General features: G+C 39.0%; 1 protein-coding gene across 1 annotated transcript in view; it reads left to right on the top strand.

The window, feature by feature from the left end:
• The first annotated feature begins 4,489 nt into the window (after positions 1-4,489).
• The window catches only part of LOC122813655 (ADP-ribose glycohydrolase OARD1-like), a 244,751-nt gene continuing 226,924 nt past the window's right edge, over positions 4,490-22,316 (top strand). Inside the window, exon 1 of the mRNA XM_044086093.1 lies at positions 4,490-4,954. Coding sequence (XP_043942028.1) covers positions 4,724-4,954 — 231 coding nt within the window. The 5' untranslated portion in view covers positions 4,490-4,723. The remainder of the gene's footprint in view (positions 4,955-22,316) is intronic.

Below are 22,316 nucleotides of genomic sequence, written 5' to 3'. Positions count from 1 at the left end.
AGCTGCAGGCAGCTTGGGAGGGACCCTTTGAAGTGGTAAGAAAAGTCAGTGATGTTAGCTGCATGATAAACCTGCTAGTCAGGAGGCAGGGGCACAAACTATACAATGCTAACATGATGAAGTCTTACCATGATAGAAAGGCCATTGTGTTAAGCATTTACAGTAGGTGGCAGGAGGTGTCTGAGGGAGATCTATGGCTACATCGGGCCAGCTAGCAAAATGCCAAGTTATTAAGGTGGAACCTAGGGTTGCAGGCATATGACATGACAGTGCAGCACCACAGTGGGGTCAGCAATGCCAATACAGGTGGACTCTCAAGACAGGGTATGGATTAATATATTCCCAGACAGGCACATTCCTCTTAAGAAACATTTCTCCAGAGTAACTTGAGAAACTAGCTAGAGTCTTCAAGGGGGGGGGGGGTGATGCTGTGAGGTATTGCCAGCTATGCCAGAAGAAGTAGGGCAGTGGATGTGTAACATATGTCAGCATACCTAGCTGGAGTTTTGTAAAGAATTATATGTAATTTGTATATCAAACTTATTTGTACAGGTGCTTGGGTTGAAAATGTATTTGTAAAGCGGCTTGTGTTAAAAATGTACCAAGAGTGGGTCCTGCTGGACAGAAAATAAATTACACCTGTATGTCAGACTGTATTGTAACTGTTGAAATGAATATATTGTAATAGAGGATGCTGGAAGAGAAGAGGTTAATTTCAGTCCAGCTAACTCTGAAAGGTGCTCTAAAATTAAATTACCTGGTTTATGCCATAAAGATTTTATCTTACAGTTCTGATTGCAGCGAGAGACAAAATTTCTGTGAAAACTCAGGACTACGAATCCTACTGTACTGTCCTTAGGGGTGAACTAATTGCTAACCTGGAAGGGTGGAAGTTTTTGAAATGATTTTATAGCTTCCAGTTGCTATAACACATCTTAACAAAGCTCTATGTGTGTGTGTATTATAACGGGTCACCTTCAGATGCCCGAAATTGCATTTCACCGACACGGAATCCGACAGGTCGAAAACACCGACAACGCAGATGACCGACAAGGTGAGAACCCGACGGACTCAGTAAGTGTGTGATAGAGTAAGGGATTTAGTGTTAGGGAGCGGACAGGTAAGTGTGCGATAGTGAGGGACTGTGGGTTTTGGGGTGGGTTAAGTGAGTTAGGGTTAGGGTGCAGGTAGGGTGAGTGTGCGGTAGTGTCGGACCTTGGGGTTAGGGGTGGGTAAGTGAGTTAGGGTTAGGGTGCAGGTAGGGTAAGTGTGCGGTAGTGTCGGACCTTAGGGTTAGGGTTTGGGTTAGGGATAGTGGATATGTTATGTAGTGTACTGTGTTGTTTACGTGTAGTGTGTTGGTGTAATGGTATTCGGTGTTTTGCGTTGTCGGTATTTTTTGTTGTCGGTCTTTTGGTGTCGGTGATTTGTGTGTCGGCGGTTTGGCGTTTCGGACATCTGAAGGTGATCCATTATAACACATATGTGCTAGATTCCGGTTCAGTTTCTAGTAAAGGGGATAGTGCTAGAGCCAGAAGTCAGGTTGTTAGATATGAATATTAGGCTGAAATTAATTCTGTTGTAAATATGCTGAAAGAAAAAGTTTGCTTGAATATATGCATAGAGTTTAAAATGTGCATTCATACTATACGAATAACAGACAAGCTTCTCTTCACAGCATCAAAAAGAAAATGCCTGACAAAGCAATATTGGAAAACAAGCATTGCATGATTTTCTCATGTTTGCAGAACAAATATCTATTAACAGACATCCTTTTTTATAAATTTAGCAATATGTTATGTTTTTTCTATAGGAACAGTTTATACAGATGTTTCCTTTCAGAATGGCATCCTCACATCAGCAAAAGTGCTTAAATCACAAAAGGACAATAGAAAAGTCTAAAAAGAGACATTATGTGACTTCCCACAGAAGGCCAGAAAAATACCAAGAGGAAATATGTTTGTGACTAGCTCTATATATAACTATTGTAGTAATTCAGTTATGCGAGAGAAGGACAGAGAGAGAGGTATTTTGTAGAAGTCATCATTCATATCTGTAATGAAGGAAAACTTTGTAAATATATGCTACAAATCTGACAGACTACGTGTGGTCTATTATAAAATAAGTTATCTGTAACTGTGCTTATAGCTGCAAAATATATTTCTTTATTAATGTGCAATTTAAAGGCTTGGTGCTTTAAACAGACTACAGATGGAGTCATGCAAAGCTATGTGTCTCTGATTCAGCAGTAAACAGCAGAGCAAGACTGTGTGTCTTAAGACGATTTTGGATCCAGCAGGCATAGGAGCAGACCACACAAATTAGTCAGGTCACCAGAGTCATTTTGTAATCTAGCACTGAAATGATGTTTTAATACTTGAGACAGAAATCTCAGTGCAATCTGTTTTTGAAACCTGACAAAGAAGGACCACTCACTTACATCATCTTGCCTTGCTCTAGTAAGTGAAGTAGGTGACAATAATTATTTAGATCAGTCAGGAAAATATAGTGAGATTAGTTAAGTATTGTTTTTCTGTATCTGGGTGAATCTTTCCATTTGTATTATTTTTTTAATATTTCTTGTGATTAAAACTCTGGTGTTTATTGTAAATTTTAATGTTATTTTATTATTTATTATTAAATATATTTAAACTTTTCATTGTAGCTGGCCTTTCAGAGAATATGTTAACCTTTGAGAGTACTTATATTTATTTGGTGACACTGTGTCTGCTCCTGAAAGTTTTTCTGCATTGGTCAAACAGTACCATTTGTATTAGTATTAATTTTACTCAGTATAATTTGATACCCTGGTAAGAGATCTAGAGTAGCTGGCTTTCGAGTGTTCTGGTGGCAGTATCTACCTTATAGTCTGAGCAGAGCAGGCATAGCTGGTAAACCTGTGCCAGCCTTTCCCAGCTGTGTGTGTGTGTGTGTGTGTGTGTGTGTGTGTGTGTGTGTATGTGTGTTTGTGTGAAAATCAAATCTCAAAGAGTGCGTGTGTGTCAGCTACTTGGGACAGGGACACAGAGCACTGGTTTCACAGAGAGGGTGGTGGAGGACTTGGCTTGGAACACTCGGCTGAGGACTCAACTTTACAGCTGTGGCAAGGGGTGTCTTATTTGGGGCTTGGAGTGAGAGTGGGAAACCCAGCCCCAGGACTATGTTCCCTGTGTGCTCTTCAGGGGAAAGATTGGTGCAGAGAGCTACATCTGGAAATACTGTGTGTATCTATTTTCGTTCCAAGTGAACGCCCCTCACCAGGGTCAGTGGTGAGGATTGAGGGTTCTACTGGTCCAGAGCAGGGATGTCACATGTCTCATATCTTTGCTCTGTCCCATGAAACACATTTAAATGTTTGTGCTTCGTATTGATCAGAAAAAAGCATATTGATGCAAAACTTCTTGTTCTATTAACCTTATAAATGCTTTAGTGCAATATTAAAAAAAAAATCTTTCACTTTGGGTTTATGTTGCCCCATTAATGTTGGCTTTGTCCAGAATCCTGGAACAAAGTGTATCGTTCACTCATTGTCTTCCTCTTAAACACACACACACACACACACACACACACACACACACACACACACACTTGCCCTTGGTTGTGTCCACACCTGCATACTTACACACATAGTTTTTAACTGTACAGTTTTTTACAGAATGCCCAGATATTTTTGCCTCATATTTTGGTCAATTTTTCACAAAATTTTGGTTTTCTAGGAAATCATTGGAAAAATCATTAAAAATTGAAGTAAGAAAATAATAACAGTCATTTGAATTTCAGACTTTATACTTTCAGAAAATTCATACTAACAAAAAAACTGTTATTCTAGCAATTAGATTCTAAGTTTGTAAGAGCAATATTTAAAAATTATCTCTATTTTTGGATCTTTGTCCCCATATTTTTTATGGCTATGTCCAGATTTCTTGCTCTAAAAGGTCGAGAGGTATGCGCGCGCGCACGCACACACACACACACACACACACACACACACACACACAGTAATTGCCCTAACAGGTCACAGACTAGACCATTTCATGCAATACCAAATAATGTTAGAATTGTGTAAGATTGAGAAGTGAGATTCATGTATGACATTTTTACCTACTGGTCATTAAAATAATCTGAATGGTGAAAAGTGGAGACTAGATGCATTCATTAGAGTATTGTCTTTGTATAATTCTGCACATTCAGAGTCTAAGCATTCTTCATTATTTAAATGTTAACTGTGTTACCACATCAGCTATTTACATTTTTTAAGACTGTTTTAAATTGAAGAGTTGTTGTCGTTGTTCTGTCTTTCGGCTTTTCCCGGTTAGGGGTTGCCACAGCGGACCTCCGGTCCGCTAATGATTGGCAGTAGATTTTTACGTGCCGAGCTGCTGGCCCTGACGCACAACCTTCAAAGAAGGTACGCCCTTTCACGCATGTCTCCATCTCCACACAGAAAACGCTCTAGCGGAGAATCGAACAGGACAAGGTCTATACTACGAGGCGACAACGCTATTGCAGCACCACTAAAAAATATGTATTCCCATTTGAATTCAGATCCAAGGCATAATTATTTTTGTGTGATTGAAGCAATGGATAAACTTTCTACTTTATTTTCTGCTGCATTACATACTAAAACAACATGCAAACCCAATCAATTTGCCTTCCTTATTTGGCAAACACAGTTGACGTCATAAGGCTACCTATATATCAGAGACTTTCAGTTTCACTATAAATGAGGCAGCAGCTTCGGCTGTGTTACAACATAACGAGTGCAAACATGGAGAATTGCCCAGTCTGTCTGGAGTCTTTAAATGACCCCAAAACTCTGTATTGTGGTCACACCTTTTGCAACAATTGCATCGGACGACTAGGCCCTGAGAATGGACCTTGGATGTGTGCTATTTGTCGAAACATTTCAGCTCACTTCACAACCGTTTTTTTACTCAAGAATATGCTAGAAGAGGTATGGAAAAGGAATTTATAAGATTTATATTTTATATTATTATTTTTTTTTTTGTATATCAGATTTGGATAAAATGAGATCTTGTTTCCACTGGGTGTCTACCTCTGCCTCTTTCTGCAGCCAGCTGAAATGGAGGACATGAAAATTAAAAGGCATTCTCAGGGTTATATTATGTATTCTGGGGCCTCGGTCATGTTTCTAACTATGCATTTTTTTACTTTTCCAGGGGCTGTGATCTCTGGGAATCAGTGAAGTCTCTGCTATGTGTTACTTACTGCTGTTCTTGTCATGGCTCAGCAGAGAAATGCAAAAGGCCTTTATGACAGAACAGGGGTAACTCTAATCCAGCTTTGAAACAGATTGTATAAAACAGGGTGGTTCCCTCAGTCAGAAATAGCACCACCTCCTGATTGCCTGTCTTAGCTTGTGTTCTCTAGCTAGCTCTTCTTTATGAGTTAAAACACAGTAATGAACATTTTATGTGTGGAACTGGCTTTGTGTGTCTGTGGTCTGCTGATAGTCCTGAACAAACAGCCTTGACATCATGCTGTTACATGATAGCGGCTGCCTAATAAAACAGGTGTGTCAGAGCAAAACCTACCTCCCTACAAGATGACAGTGGTTTGATAGATGATTAACATCCTTCTGTCTGCATGATGATGGTGTGACCAAGACTGTCTTCCTAAAACTAGCTTCCCAACAAAATAATATTCATGATATTTAGTATCCCAAGTGTCTGTATCACTAATGTGGGTGGCCTCTCATTATCATGGTTCTAAAACAAAGCTTTATCGTGTGGGACATACACTAACAGCATGCTATACTGAAATGATTTATTTTTCACCCTCCATAAACTCACCTCACCTGTTGTCATTAATATCCAACAACATTCCATGCCAAAGAATCTGTACCTTACAGATTAATGCCTACAACTTTGTTCAGGTGGTGGAATGGGAGAGTTCAGCACTGTCTTCCTGTCATCCTTGGCTCACTCAGACTTTTGTCATGTCCTATGGGACCTCTACCTCTATCAGATGCAGGTATAGTGCAATGCCTATATAACATCAAACCAGTAATGCCTCGGCATACCTCCATACACGTGTATTTTTGCTAGACTGCCTGATCGATCACTGCTTAGTTGGTGTGACACCTTGTTGAGCTCCTAGCTCCTGGGCATGATGCTGCATATACCGCTCATCCTCCCAAATACGGCTTCTATACCAGGAGTATTGTAAAACCATTCCCCTAGGGTGGGGGAGCAAATGGCTGCTCATTTGCACTCCAAGCCACTTTCTACAGTGTCCAGGCCCACTAATCATATCCAGGTAACTGGTGCAAGAGTAAGTGTTTCATTCTTCTGCACCAGAAAGTCATACCTGCATCTAGTCAAAACTGACTGCCCAGCTAAGTTTTCTTCTACACATTTAGTTTGTTACATCACGTTATGCAGCATATATTCTAGTGAATTGGTGTTCTAAAACCCTCATATTGTCTTTGTGAGATTGCTTACCATGCCTCTCAACTGTACAGACCTTCACAGAATGTCCAGATTTTTGCTTCATATTTCTGATCTGTTCCTCATAAAATTGTTGATTTACTGGCAAATCACTGCCATGATTAGAAGTGAAGTCTCTAAATAATGATATACATTTGTGTTTCAGACTTTATATCCTTCAGAAAAATGCATGCTAAGACAAATCCTGTTATTCTAGCAACTTTCTAAGTTTATAAGAGCAATATTTAAAATCCGTCCCTATTTTTGGGCCTTTGTCACCCCATTCTGTCAGGTTTTATCCAGATTATTTTGCACTAAGAGGTTGAGAGGTATGTTGCTTACTATGTTGTATTTTATTGTGAAGTTTTGTGCTTAATGACCTGAAATGGCATGTTTAGGATAGGTAAGTAGATATCCCAGGTACAGTTAAAGCAGAGTAAAGCAAGATAAGAAATCAGAGACCAAGCTCCTAAGTGAAGGAAAGGGTATTTTATTCATTCAAGTGGGGTGAAGAATCTCTTACAAATATACAACAGAATAAAAGTATGTAAAAGGATGGGAAAGAAAAACTTAAAAAAAACTGAACAATGTGGGACCAGCAGTGGATGGTGAAAAGCAACATTACTAAATATGACCTTCTGCTGAGCATTCTCAAAACAAGGGTATGAAGACTTATCATATCCAGCCAGCAAAAGGGGTGTCTGTTGCAAATGAACAGTAAGTGTGAAATAAGTAATATTAAGACTGTATCTCAGAATGTTGGGAAATATGTAATAAATCTGAGGTTGAGATATCTCAAAGTATTTTCCGATCCAAAGCCCAGTGACCTTGGGGTTAATGTACATGGTTAGCAAATGTGCAAAAGTAGAGCCCCACAAGCTGATAAGTGCCAGAAGATGAATCGCATTACTGCAACATTTGGAGTTCACTTTTTAAGAGTTAGAATGATAGTGATTTTCAGTGTAGCAACAACCCCAGCTGCAGTTCTCACACTTGTAGTAGGGAGCCCAATATAAAAGTGCATCATTAAGGAGTTGATCTTGATGATTATAGTAGGCAGGATCCTCAAGTAACTCCACAAATTAAAGTTGAAAAGAGAATGAGGTCTAACGGTCTGTATCTGAGTGGATCTGCTAATGGCCCTAACATTTTGCTAAATTGCTGGATGAGTGTAGGGTTCCTAGATGGTGTAACATGGCAGATGAGATTCTCCTTCATTGAAGTCTGAAAATAACTGTCCAGTCAATTTGTTCTTGGTTTTAAGGAAAATCGTTGAACTGGTGTTGAAAAACATAGTTTTTCGATTATTACTATCTTTTAAAATTGCAGATTAAGAAAATATGTCTGCCTCAAATAAATTCATGGGCCACTGGTAAGTACTAGGTCAGTTGCCCTTGTGTAAGTCTAACTACTTTCCCTTTTTGTGCTCAAAATAACCTATCCCATTTGGTTATAGATTGGCCTTGCCCTTCCCATGGTCAATAATGTATATTACCCCTAAAGAGAATAACTGTGATCATACCATTGATAATATGAGGTGACCATGCATGGGATAAAGCATTTAAGAGCTACATCTCTCCAATAGTACTATGGGGTGGGGGTTCTGGAGTAAATTTTCTGTTTCCCACTCATCGATGTAAGTTGTTAAATATGAGCATAATGATTTTATTCTAGTTATTATGCTTCTTATGGCTAATGTCCGCACACTTCCAAGGCTTAGCACATATTTAATCTTTACCATTATCATCTGCATCTAGTTAGGATAAGGATTGAAATGTAAACTTTTTTTTGATTGTTCATTATCTGTCATTAATCATCCTCTTACAATCTATTAACCGTTTGTTCCTTTCAGAGCTAGTGCCTTTCTTAACCCACTCATCCTGTAAAGGTGGCAGCCAATTGCAGGGCCTTCACTCTAGCAGCAATCAGGGCTTTTCTGTTTGTGGCCTTGATCATAACCCTGGTTATCACCAATGTCAGCACAGATGCTATACCCTCTCCCAACAACTGATGGCTACCACACACATGCTGCAGAGGACTACAGTTACTATCTGGGCTGGACCAAGCTTACATCTCTAGTCTTTAGCCTTATCCATTGCCTGCAGTCCTCTTTCGGTATGGTGGTGATTGGTTGACCAAAAACACTAATCCCTCCCCTACCACAAGATGGGAGAGGCAGCATTAACTCTTACTCCCATTGGGTGAGCCAGCATTAGCTCTCACTCCCATGCTTCCCACATAGCTCTTCCAGCATCTGAGTCACTAGATAAACTCAAATCATCTGGGAAACAGCCATTGTTTAATCCCTTTACACAACAGAACCAACCGATTAAAATTAAGACTGCATAATGATCAAGATGCCAGGATTTCTAAGGGTTATAACCTTTTACTATGGATTTGTCAGGATTATAACATTTTGCTAAAGTACTGAAACTGAACTTAGAAAACAGAATTAAAAAATAAAATCTGTATTACTAATACTGATCTCCATCTCCATTCTTACTGAACTTGGAGCCATCCTAGTGGGATGCAAAATCAACTAGTCTGTTATTTTTATGACTTCAGCAGAAAAAGAAAGCATTTCCTTTTATGCCTAACCAAATTTAGTGAAACATAATCCAGATGCATTTTTTCTTGCTATATCCACCCACCCTACCCAATCCCTGACTTTATTAAACAGAAATGACAATTGGCTTATACCCCTTGCCTAACCGTGAGATGGCATTTCCTTTATTAGCTGACCATGTACACTCACAACATCTCTAGCTATAATTCTAACTTAGTTAAATTGTTCCATAAACTTCTGTAATCTAAAAATTGGGTTAATCAAAATACATAAAGAATGAAGACACACTTCATTCTTAAAAAATATATATGTTGTTAAGTAACAGGAAAAGGAGTTCATTAGCCATTTTTTTCTGTTTCTGGTTATTTTTGGGGTTTCAAATAAAAAAGAATATTTAGGGGGAAAAAATGAATAATATTAAGCCATAATCAGTTACCTAACCAATATAATGATGCCAATAAAAATATTACTAATTATATTTCATACAGGATTTCTTTTTTTTTTTTTTTTGCAATCTGATTTTTATTAGCATTTTTAAAAACACAAATACAAAAACAAAACCATAATTCTGTTAAATCCTTATTACTGCATTTCTTTTGCAGTAAAATCAAATATACTCAGTATGAAAGGCAAATATCTGTTCTCATTTTAATTATCTAATATTGCTATGACTGAACCTGATGACTGTTGCATCAGTCACGCTAGGTCTTTGACACATTTTATTCTAATATACATAGTGGGTTGTATCCATTGATGTGTACAAATTTTACAGCCATCATTGAAGTTCGGGGATGCTGCATGAGGCTTCAAGAACTTCTATTTTTTATCTTTTTCTTGTATGGTATTTTGTTTTAAGTTTTTTTGTTGCTAGGGTCATTTTGAAAAGAATTATTTTGGAGACAGTGAATAACATCCAGCTAATTAGTGGCAGGAGCTGAGAAACAGTATTCCTTATTTAACTACAAATATTTAGTGGCATTTTTATTTATCTCTAGTACTTGCTTGACTTTCTATTCCCTGGCTAACTATTGCTGATTTCTGCATTTGATTTTTTCCCCAGACACCCACACTTCTGCTGTTGTACTTTCAAATGTGGTGGCTTTTAAGCTGTCCACCCTTACTATAAATCTGATTTTTGGAAACTCTCGAGTCCCATCTAATTATCTCTTTCTACTGAGCAATGAGAGATCAGTTGGGAAGGCCCTCCGGAGTCCTTAGTCTCTTAAACTTGAATCATCTTCTATTTCCTCCCTTCCCACTTACTAAAAAGTTACACTGTATTCAGTTGCTTTTACTGTATTTGTGCTTCTTCCTACTTTATTTAGCTTTTGCTGCATGTTCTTAAAGTGTTCAGTTGCATTTAATCTGTTGCATTTATTACTGCTTGTCAGTGGTATAATTACATTATAACTGTTTTTCTAAGCCACTTGGTTTTGATTTAAGCACTTAGGCTTCAAACTAGTCCCACTTGGTTTTGATTTAAGCACTTAGGCTCCAAACTAGTTATCTAATATAAGGAGGAAGGATAGGTAGCTTACACCATTCTTTATAAGTGCCTTTGTTCCAAACCAGTTATTTTACTTTAAGAAGGTTTGTGGTTTACACTCCACCCTTCTGTGCTGGGAATTGCTGGTTAAGGCTTATTGTGCCTGTTATTCTAAGTGTCTTTGTCCTGGTTTAAGTACTTGGCCCCCAAACCAGTTATTTTACATTAGAAAGGTTTGTGGTCTACACTATTGTGGCATTACTATCTGGAAAGATTTTCTTAACTACTAGATCCTCTAGTTTGCACATAGCTGAGTATTGCTCCTTGTTGTCTTGACCTATTCAATATTTACATTTCCCTCCCTCCTCCCTAGTAGATCAGTAGCCATGGATATGTACTTCCCAACACTCTCTGTGGCCAGTTTGGTTGAGATGGGTATTTTGAGGTATTGTAGCAATTGCCTCACATACACTGACAACGCAGTTATTCTTAAAACAGATAAAGTACGTGAGAGGTGTAGATATACTTTAACTCTGGAGGCAAAACTCCTTATAGAATCAAAACTAATCCTACAGAGGTTGTCAGTGTTACTTACACCATGCCTACTGCACAGGGTAAACACCCTACATGTAAAAGTACTTATGCTGTGGCACTTTCAGGTAACCTTCCTAAAACACTAAGACCTCCTGCACATTACAATCAAAGAAAGGTTCCTCAGCCATCACATAAACACAGAGGCTAACAAATTGTCGGAAATGTTTAAAGTTAGAGGGTATCCACTAGAGTTAGTAAGGGATGTTTACCTAGAAGTAAATAGGAAAAGACACAATGGAGAATTACTACTTATTATTATGGCTAGGGAACCCGATTTGATGGAGACTACCCAAATGCACTCTATGGGTGAATATATGTGTTCACTTATTACTACTTTTACAGTGGAACATGAATTTGGCTATAAGATACATGCTTCCTTTCATTGTACATGTAATTCTATGGACATTATATATTTAGCTAAGTGTAAGGTATGTGATAGTTTCTATGTAGAAAAGACCCAGCGTAAACTTAGAGTGTATTTATAAGCACATTCTTGACATTAGAAAGAAGCAAACTAACAATGTATTATATAAGCATCTGGAAAAATACCCCAAACATGTTTTTTTTTTTTTTTGGGTGGATGTGGTATACAAAAATTTGGAAGGTGGGCCATGGCTGGATTTGATAGAGTGTAAGGAAACTGTGTGGCAATTTAAAATTAAATGCATGTATGCCACCAGGTTTCAATGAATAGATTTCACTAGCTAGTATTTTAAGACTTTTGTCTTATAAGGTTTAATTAATGATATCATTTATTATTAATAGTTACATTGTTTTTTATGGTTTTAAATGAGTTTTTATATGTGGTCATTAACTTTATTATGGATTTGCACTGATAAAGTATGTCATGTGATTTTTTTGTGAATGGGATAAATAGGGTGCAATGTTTAACTGATTCTGAAGAAGTCTGCAAATTAGCTGGACAAAAGCACTTAATCTGTGTAATAAAATTTTCCTGGAAGCTGCAGTGTTTTCTTGGACTTGGTTTTTGCTGTTAAGAATTTGCTCCTTGGTTCTGAGTCTGTTTTGGGTTTGATACGTCTAAGCCAGAGTGCAGTGGAAGCATTTTTTGCGACCAGGTGCTAGTTCAGATGAGCTGTGTAACAGCGTGGGTATGCTGACCCAACTAGTACAACAGTTAACTGATCACGTGGCTATAACTATGAGACAGCTGCAGAGTAATTGTGAATTTAATAACACTCCCTCTTGTTGTTGCCTTTGGGTCAATTGAATCCAGATATGAAAAGAACGGACAGTGGTGAGTCAAGCAATAATGTATTGAATGACTTTAACCTGAATACATGGTTAAACTGGAATATGAACTTTAATTCTCACTCCAATCATAGCACCAGTACATTTCAGCAGTTACTAACTAAGATGGAGGATGTTTTATTGTGGTGCCGTAAGTTGCAATTGGAGAACATGCATTTATCAGAGTGTATTAATGTTAAGAGGGTTCCGCAGGGGCTCCAGACTTGGAAGTTCCCTACTGGGCTTGCGCCTGGGTTTTCATTACATTTGGAACTCCTTGATTTATTTAACAAGCAAGGTACTGAGCTATTGGATGCATTAAAGAAACATAATCAGATTCTCATTGATGAGCTGATTGCTGAGGCTTCCAGGTTGGGCCAGCTTTTTAGGAAGGATTTGCTGTTTTCAATCCATTACAGACAGTATAATAATATGTTTAATAAAATAGATAAAATTGTGAATGAAATTAAAACAAGGAAAGAGAAGTTCAAAAGGGTAGTCTAAAATATGAGGAGGGTAGAGCTTACCCTAAACCAGTCAGATCCCAGCGAAGGCAGAACCAAAACAGAAATGAGGAAGTAAACATGGTGGCTGATAATCACGAACAAGGAGCTAGAGAAAATGTCCCTATAGGTCAAGCCCCATTAAGAAGGTCGGAAAGGATAAGAACCAGGGGGATCAAACTGACAGGAGGAACCTCCCTTCGTCTTAAGTCAAAACAAAACAAAAAGTAATAATAGAAAATATATAATTGTACAGCATAACTAAGTATTCAAAAGTAATCCAAGCAAGGCAGGCAGTCTGTTTCCAGTCGAAAATCCTTTATTAAGTACACAGACAAGCGAGCCAAGTAAAACAAATATAGAGTAATTTCCTCACAAGCTTTAAATATATATATATATATATATATATATATATATATATATATACTTATACTTTTTATCAGGCATGGGAGTGGTTTATTGTGCTGTAAAACAAAGTGTTATTGGTACACATGTTAAATTCACATCCCTTCCCCCATCAGTGTGACATTCAAGCTGGTCCTGCCCTACTTAATAGCTGTCATAATAATATATAACCCTTATGTACTTTAAATAAAATTATATAATGATGTGGTACCTCTTATTTAACCAAATTATTAAGTAGATTATTAAGTCTGTGATTTAATCAAAGACAATATACTACATGGCTGGAAATATATCAACCTTAGTTCATTTGGCAATCAAAAATATATATACATATACATTTTGCATGTAAAAATCAATTTCTATTTTCATAACCTATTGTTAACAAAGATCGCTTTCGTCCTTCTAGACTTCAGGTCTGTGTACAAGAACCCTAAAGACCTATATAACTGTATAATTAGTTAGTATTGTTATTACACATCATTTTGAATAAAGTGGAAAAAAAGAACCAGAAAAAATAAATAAATAAGACAAAATGTATGTATGATGATGGAAACAAAATATACACTTAAATTTCATCTGATTTAAAATGGTATTTTAAAACCAATTTGTAGAATAAAATAAAATACAATTAGTTATGTAAACAATGTGGCAATTTTCTAAGTTCCAGTGCACTTTTAATTGAACAGTAGTAGTTTAGTCATGGCTTCCTAAAAGAGTTCAACTTTAATTGCCACATGAGTTCATGTTTCTCCAGAATATTCGGGATGTCTCCTTGAAGATCACCCATGTCTATGCGATCCAGAATCTGGAACTTAAAACCTGTGTGTCTTTTATGAAGAGAAAGGTGTTTGGCTAGTGCATTATTTTTACACCCAGAGCGATAGAATGCATCACATTCAGTGGACTGTGCCCTGTAAATTACTTTTTTAGTGTTAGTCACCCCCTGCACTGGTTTTAATGATCTTCTTTAAATTACTTTTTTAGTGTTAGTCACCCCCTGCACTGGTTTTAATGATCTTCTTTAAATAAGGGCAATAAAAACTATCACCTTGCTGTATAAATGTACAATTAATTTCACATCTTTTACTGCTTTTCTCATATGGTCTAGGTTTAATTTCAACAAAACTTCCTATAAACAAATGATGGGGCTTCACCTAGGATGTTAATCAGAAAAGGGTTTCCTGTGACAATGTCCCAGTTTTCTTCAATAATATTTTTGATACTGTGATAATCCAAAGTGTATGTCAGGATGTAGCTATTTTTGCATTTGTTATTCTCTGTGGAATTACTTAACGTTTTTCTACTGGGGAGGTTGAGTGAAGGTGCTTCAGTCCTTTTCAGTTCTATAATGGGTTTCAGGATGCTTTTTAACATCTGACTTTCATAGCCTCTCACTAGAAAATCATTCTCTAAGTTGTTCAGGTTTCTCAAATGGTTCCATCTCTGTGGTAATTAGAGCTAATCTATAGCCTTGGGACTTCACTATATTATACTTGTTTTTTGTAGGATGTAGACTTTTACTGTGGAGTAATAAGTTAACCCTCGTTGGTTTTCTGAATAGATCAGTGGTGATTCTGTTACTATTGGTGTCCTTGGAAATCTGCATATCTAAGAAAGAGGTTGAAGTACAGCTATGGGAAGAGGTAAACTTCAGGAAGGGGGTTGTTTGATTGAGGTAAGTGATAAAATCTCCATGCTGCAAGGTGTCACCTTCCCACACAATAAAAGACATCATCAATAAAATGTAAATAGCATGTGATATGCTGCATGTAATCTGTGTTGTTTAACACAAAGTCCTCCTCCCATGTGCCCAGGGCTATGTTAGCTATGCTGGGAGCCAAGGCAGCCCCCATTGCTATACAAGTTTTTTGTTTCTAGTGTTTGCCATTCAAAGTCCAGTACAAGATTAATGAGCTTGCTTAACTTTCGCAGTTGTGCCTGTGTACCCTGATCATGTTTCTTAAGACTCCATAGCTGCTGTTATACAGTAATTGTGAGGGAGCACTGTGTACAAGGATTCCACATCAATAGTTAATACTGTCCGCTTCCACTGTAATGTTTTTTATTTTCTTCTAAAAATCCATTGAATCTCTTATGTTGACTTATTCTTTTCTGCTAGAGGTTTCAACAAGTAATCAAGGTAAATTGCTTCCACCGGTCTATAAGGTGGGTCTTCTCTGTTCTTGTGTGGCTTTGGTATTCCAAAAAAGTAAGGCAAACGTGGGCATGGGCTCCATAAATAATTATAAAGATTTTCAGTGATAAGTTTTTCTTCCCATAATGTGGTGAGATTAGTGTTCCATAAATCATATGCTCTTTTTATGTCATCCATGGTGTGATTCTGAGTTCCTGATGTTAAGAGAGTTAATGCAAGACAGAAGTATAAGAGTTATGAAGCCCAATAAGGGTGGGTGGGGGGCAGCGATTATGAATAGAACTGATTATTTAAACAGAATCCAGATGTATTTATATGATTATGATATTTATGAGGAAGTTTCATTGAACTACATTAATATAGCGTACAAAAAATACAGGATATGGTAGAACAAGGTCAAATATCAGAGGATGTGTATGACTTTTTGGAGGTTAGATATCCCAGTGTTCCATCATTATTTGGTATCCCTAAAATACATAAAAGTTTAACAGACCCCCTCCCCCCATGAGACCAACTGTAAATGCAAGTACTTCTACTACACATCCATTATCTAAATGTATAGCTGTGAAGGTAAGAGCTGCTTACAAAGTATAAACACCTTTGTCGGGATTCATGGGAATTTTTGTCAAAACTTTAACATTTCTAACAATCGATGTAGTGAGTTTACTTAGTGTAATACCACATGCCCAGAGCATGGAAATGTTCCATGATTTTTTAGTTGAAGCTGGTGTCTTTGATAACAATGAAATTAATGTTGGATTCCTTTTTATAAATTATGCTGCGGTATAATTTTGTACACATAGATGGGAAATACTATCAGCAAAAGAAAGGTGTGGCTATGGGGGCATGTTGTTCCCTCTTATTTGCCAATACTGTCATGATGCAGTGGGAAAAGGAGTACATTTTTAATGTATTTAAACTGGCCCCATGGCAGCTGCATGTACAATTTTTGGATGACATCTTTATAGCTTGGGAAGTTAAAGAACTGGAAGCTCAAAGATTTGTTGAGTATTTAAATTCCACAACATGCTTTTTGAAATTTGCCTATGTGTTTAACGTTAAAATTAATTATTTATATGTTTCTGTAAGCAAAGATGTCACTAAACAAGCTTTTACGAGCAATATATAGAGAAAGCCCACCTATTCTAATAGTTTGCTGCATTATAATAGCTGCCACCCACAGCATCAAAAAAGGGGTATTGTCAAAGGGCAATTTGTTAGGTTATCAAGAATGGTCTCTGATTTGGTTTTTGAAGTGGAGGCTGACAAATTGTCAGAAATGTTTAAAGTTAGTGGGTATCCTAAGGTATGTTTACCTAGAAGTAAACAGGAAAAGACACCATGGAGAATTATTACCTATTATAATAGCTAGGGAACCCAATTGGATGGACACTACCCAAACACACCCTATGGGTGAATGTGTTCATGTATTACTACTTTTACAGTGGAACATGAATTAATCTATAAAATCTTAGAGAAAAACTGGAAAGTTTTCCAGTGATTTGATGGATTGAGAGACCTTTTTGCAGAAAGACCTAGAATGGTATATAAAAAGGGGGTCTAGGACACATGCTCGACTAGCATATGTCCGAATCACAAAACAAACAGATACATGAAAACGCTTAACATCGAAAAGCGCTTCTGTGTATGTGTACTTCAAAAAACAAAATCTACGTTTCTGCAGGGGGGCTTCACCCCCCACCCCCCTACAATATTCTCACTCCAAGATCGCACTACAGTGGGGAAAAGGGAATCTTTCCCTTACCCGCACTGTAGTCCAATCTACGAAACAGGCATACATACACTGAAGCGCTTTTCGATGTTCCATGTTTTGTGATTCGGATTCGGACATATGCTAGTCAAGCATGTGTCCAGATTCCATAGAAAGGGTAGGTATTTAAAAAAACTTACTGAAAAAAAATACAAAGTCTGTAGTACGATCTAGTAAAAAGTTTGGCACATTTAGATGTGGTTATTGTAACCAGTGTACATACATGTTGGAGGTGGATAAAAGCAAAATTAACAACCAGGTGATACATGCTTCCTTTCCTTGTACATGTAATTCAGTGGGCATTATATATTTAGCTAAGTGTAAGGTGTGTGATAGTTTCTATGTAGGAAAGACACAGAATAAACTTAAATAGCATATTTCTGACCAATTCTTGATATTAGGAAGAAGGAGACTAAAAATAAATTATGTACTCACCATAACGTTCTGTTTGTTGCCCATAATCTCGCCTTCTTTCTTGCTGGTTGGGTTTGGAACCGAGCATTGGTTCCAACATGGCCTTTTACTAAAGCTCGAGAGCTTCCACTGCCTCAAGGCTATACCCTATCCCATGATGCCTAGAGAAGGTAACCCAGATCTTGTTTGCAAACCACTAACAAAGTAGAACTAACATCCCAAACATAGTGTTAATTAGCCTTAGCCTATGTCTTGTGTGACAAGAAGGGAACCAGAGTACATTTGTAACCAATCCAAATATTCCTCTCGATCCTGTAGGAGTGAAGGTAGGGGGAAGGAGGGTGGAACTCAAGAAAGAAGGTGAGATTATGGACCACAGACATGGAATGTTATGTTGAGTACATAACTTCTTTATGTTATGTTGTCCTATCTTGCCTTCATTCTTGCTGGTTGGGACAGCATCCCCAGCACCTTCTTTCTTGGGTGGCTCAAGGGAGTAGGCTCTTCAGAACAGTGGAACCAAAGGAAGCCCTGTTCTGGGAGGCCATGTCTACTTCGTAATGAGTGATAAAGGTATGAGGTTTGACCCATGTGGCTGCAGGACAGATTGAATCCATAGGTAATCTTGCCTGAAGGACGACCGAAGTTGAAATAACTCTTGAGTTCCACCCTCCTTCCCCCTACCCTGAGAATTATATGCATAGGAAATAGTGTCAGTTGGCCATTTTGATAAGGTAACAACAACAAATCTGTTTGATAAGGCACCAAAAAACTACTAATACAACTTCAAAGATGCCAATATGAGCAAGTAGCTGCACCATAAGCCCAACAGAAACAAAATGCTTGCAAAGAGTGCGTTCCTCCAGTCTCCATATTGTTAAGCATTTCTTCTCCAGTATACACCTTGAGGACTTCCTCAAAACAAGAAACAGAAGAAATTACATTGCTCCAAGTCAACACCCTTTATAAGCAATGAAACAATCAATTATTCTCCCACAATTTTAAAGACATAGACACTAAAACACTAAAAACCTTTGTACTTTAAATATACACACAAAAAACTTTAGAAAATGTTGAATTTTTCATTGTTTAAAAATAATATATTATACAAAATACAATAAAAATTCAGATGTTTAAAGCCATTTTTCTTAGAACAGGAATCAGGGAAATATGGTCATTTAACCCTGGTTCAGCAGTGGCATTTAATCTAATAATCCAATAAAACTAAGATCAACATGAGACTCCCACCAATCACCTCTAAAATTCCTTGGGACAACTTCTAAAATGCCAAACTTAAATCTTGTATCTCCCTGACATGTTAGTGTGTGCCTATACAAAGCATTATTTACATTCCCCTTATTAATGGCATAAAGGTGTTAATATATTCTGGTCTTAAAATTCCTTTCCATTTTGCCAATATAGTAATATGAACATGTTTGGCAAACTGAAATATATATAACACCTCTCGTATTACAATTACCCTTGTGTAGAGGAATGCCCCTACCATGCCCGGCTATCAGGGCCATGTCGCTATCTAAGATGTAGGGGCATTGATTGCAACTACCACATTTTGATAAACATAGGGCCGGATTCATGATGGCTTGCACGGAGTCTAAGAGTAGTGTAAGACTCCATGCAGTCATCATGTCCGACGAGCGATCCACGAACAGCCTGCAGGGGCTTGTAAGAGAGCTCCTAAAACGGCTCTTACATGGACAGGGCTTATGCAAATTATCTCACTTGCAGCCGAAAGGCATGCAAATGAGGTAATTTTGCGATCCAGGAAGCACAAACCTGTCTGTGTAAGAGCCGTGTTATCTGCAGAAATGTACTCAGTTGACAACTGAGTACTGTTCTGCATATAGCACAATGGAGCCTTGTCAGCTCCAAATAAAGGTTGCAGATGTTCCAGGAAGCATGCCAATGGCCAAATATGTGGCCACTGGCAACGTACCTCCATGCAAAATTAAAATAAAAATGTTTTTGTTTAAACGTAGCACAGCGCCGTGCAAAGGGGCTGCGCTAAAAAAAACGCAGAAAAATATTTAAAACCCATAAACGTGGGTTTTATGCAAACCATCAATTTACAATGTAAGGGAATAGCAGGCTGAAAATAACATGGCCACCGAGTAGGGGTTGCTAAGGGGGGAAGCTCAGTGTAAGACACGTAACTAAGCATTAGTAGGCAATCCTATGTAAACGAGTGTTAGGATAGTGAATCACACTTTTACATAGCAAATGAGCACATTCCCTGGAGTGTAGGAGTAGGATAAGGGGGAGTAACAGAGTAGGAGATAGGTGACGTCACAGGGGGGTATGTATGAAAGAAATGAAGCTCATTGGAGCGGAGTGGGATGTGAAAGCTGTCAGTTAGACATCATGGAAAGAGGTGTGTCAACAGGTAGACATGGGAAAGCCAAGAAATGGAAGGTGTACACTGTGGATAACACCAAAGTTTCTTGCTGAGCGTGCATGCGCGCGTGTGCGCGCTGGGAAGCCCGAGCAAGATGGAGTGCGCGCGTGTAAGCGTGTGTTTACACCGGAGTAAGCATGTAAAAGCCTGTTTAAAGACTTGTAAGCGCATTTGCGCTAGTGTGCGCACGTTTTAACCCGAATAAGCAAGTTGTGGTCCATCTAAGCATGTGTGCTCGCGTGTTAGCTGCTGTGTGCGTGTTTGCTCATGTATGTGCGTTGCTCCCCCCCTGAGGAAACAGACAGGAAAAAGGAAGCACAACAAATTGTAGGAAGCTACCAGGGAATACTAGCAGAGCTAAGAATCAGACAATTACACAGCAGAACAGTAGCCCAGCCCAGCACTGAAAACTCTGCAAACAACAGTGCAGTATGTGTCTCTCAAGGGCCACTGCAACACTGGAGTAAGCTACTAGAAGTGAAAACTGAAATAGCTTCACTCAGACAAAAAATGCTAGGGGCTGCCATAGCTGTTATAAGGCGACATATGCAACATGCTGAGGGTGGTGACAATGCAAATGCTGCCGGACAACCCACAGTGAGGAGGCGGAGAAGAGTGTACAGGCCCAGGGTCACCTACCACGGGTTACATGAGCTGGAGATAGTGGAGCGCTATAGAGTGGACAGAGACATCCTGCAGCAAATTGTTGAGCTGTGCAGGCCACGCCTCACACACAGAACCAACAGAGGGGAACCCATCCCAGTGGAAACCAAGGTATGTGTTGGCCTAAGAATATTAGCAACAGGTACCTTCCAGAGACCAGCTGGTGATATGATGGGGATATCACAGGCATCAGCATCCAGGGTACTGCACCAGTCCCTGGATGCCCTGTCAGCACATGTCGGTGATCATGTATATTTCCCCAATTCCCGTGAGGTATTGGCCAGCAATATGCGTCTCTTCCAGCAAATAGTGGAATACCCTGAGGTAGTGGGTGCAATAGACTGCACACATATACGCATCAAATCACCAGCTGGTGAGCGGGGTAGGGCCTACATTAACCGCAAGGGCTTCCCCTCCATCAACTGCCAGGTTGTGTGTGATGCCCAGGGCATAATAATGAATGTGTGCTCTGGCTGCCTTGGAAGCTACCATGATTCCCATATCTGGCATCTGACGCAGCTGTACCAGACATTTGCCAATGGGGACATCCCACATGGTCACCTATTGGGGGATGCTGGCTATGCACTGGAGCCATGGCTGATGACACCCATCAGAAATGCACACACACCTGAACAGGAACGCCATAATGAGGCACACGCACAAACACGTAATGTAATAGAGCGTGTGTTTGGGCTGCTCAAGTCATGGTTCCGGTGCCAAAACACATTTGGTGGAGCCTTGCAGTACTCACCAACTACATGTACCCAAATTGTCATGGTATGTGCTATGCTACATAATATGATTCTGTGAAAACAGCTGTAGCAGGACCAGCATAGGCCCGGCCCAAACAGCCTCCCACCATTGCCAAAGCCATCACAGGCAGAGCGTGACTCTGAGGAGGAACAACCTGAGCCTGCCCCAGTAGGCAGAAGGAGGAGTGTCCAGTATGCCTTGGCCTTGGCAAAGAGGCAACGCATAGCACATACACTGGCTGAGTAGGAACCCTGGAAATGATACCTCTCCCTGACTCACACATATAGTAAAAGGGATGCCTAAGTTGACACAACCTGCTTTCAAATATGTACAGGGAGTGTAGTATGTGCATCCAATGTAGGCAGCCCTGCAGCACCACCTGAGGCATGATTGCCATGTGTTAAGCAATGTAACACCATGTAGTATATGCAAACTTGACCCATGAGTAACATCCTACCATCACAAAGCATGATGCCACAATATGAAGACAAGATGATCAATTACAACAATTGGCGTAAGTATTGTTGTTAGTCAAAGGGGATTCAATGCCTCTCAGCCTGGGATGACATGCTGAGCAAGACACGATGCTCCGCTATGGATGGCTTGCACCTACCACCCCTGGCCTTTTGGATACTGGCAAAGGCTGTTGTCACCCCCATAGTGCCTTGAATAGGTAAGGCTCAAAACACAAACCCACCTCCATAGGTATCACAAGGGATATGAAACTAGAAGTAATGCTACCCAATGCTAGAAGTCTAAACTGCAAGATGCATGCAGTCCAAACTCTCCTCAGCATGGAGAATGTTGATATCTGTGCAGTAACAGAAACCTGGTTCAAGGCTCCCAAGAGCACCCTAACACTACCAGGTTACACCTCACACCATGCTTTAGAG

The sequence above is a fragment of the Protopterus annectens genome, chromosome 10.part0, assembly GCF_019279795.1.
Source record: "Protopterus annectens isolate FY-2018-M chromosome 10.part0, PAN1.0, whole genome shotgun sequence".
NCBI classification, from domain to species: domain Eukaryota; kingdom Metazoa; phylum Chordata; order Ceratodontiformes; family Protopteridae; genus Protopterus; species Protopterus annectens.
Note: the sequence above shows the minus strand (reverse complement) of the source record. Positions and strands in the feature narration are given on the sequence as shown.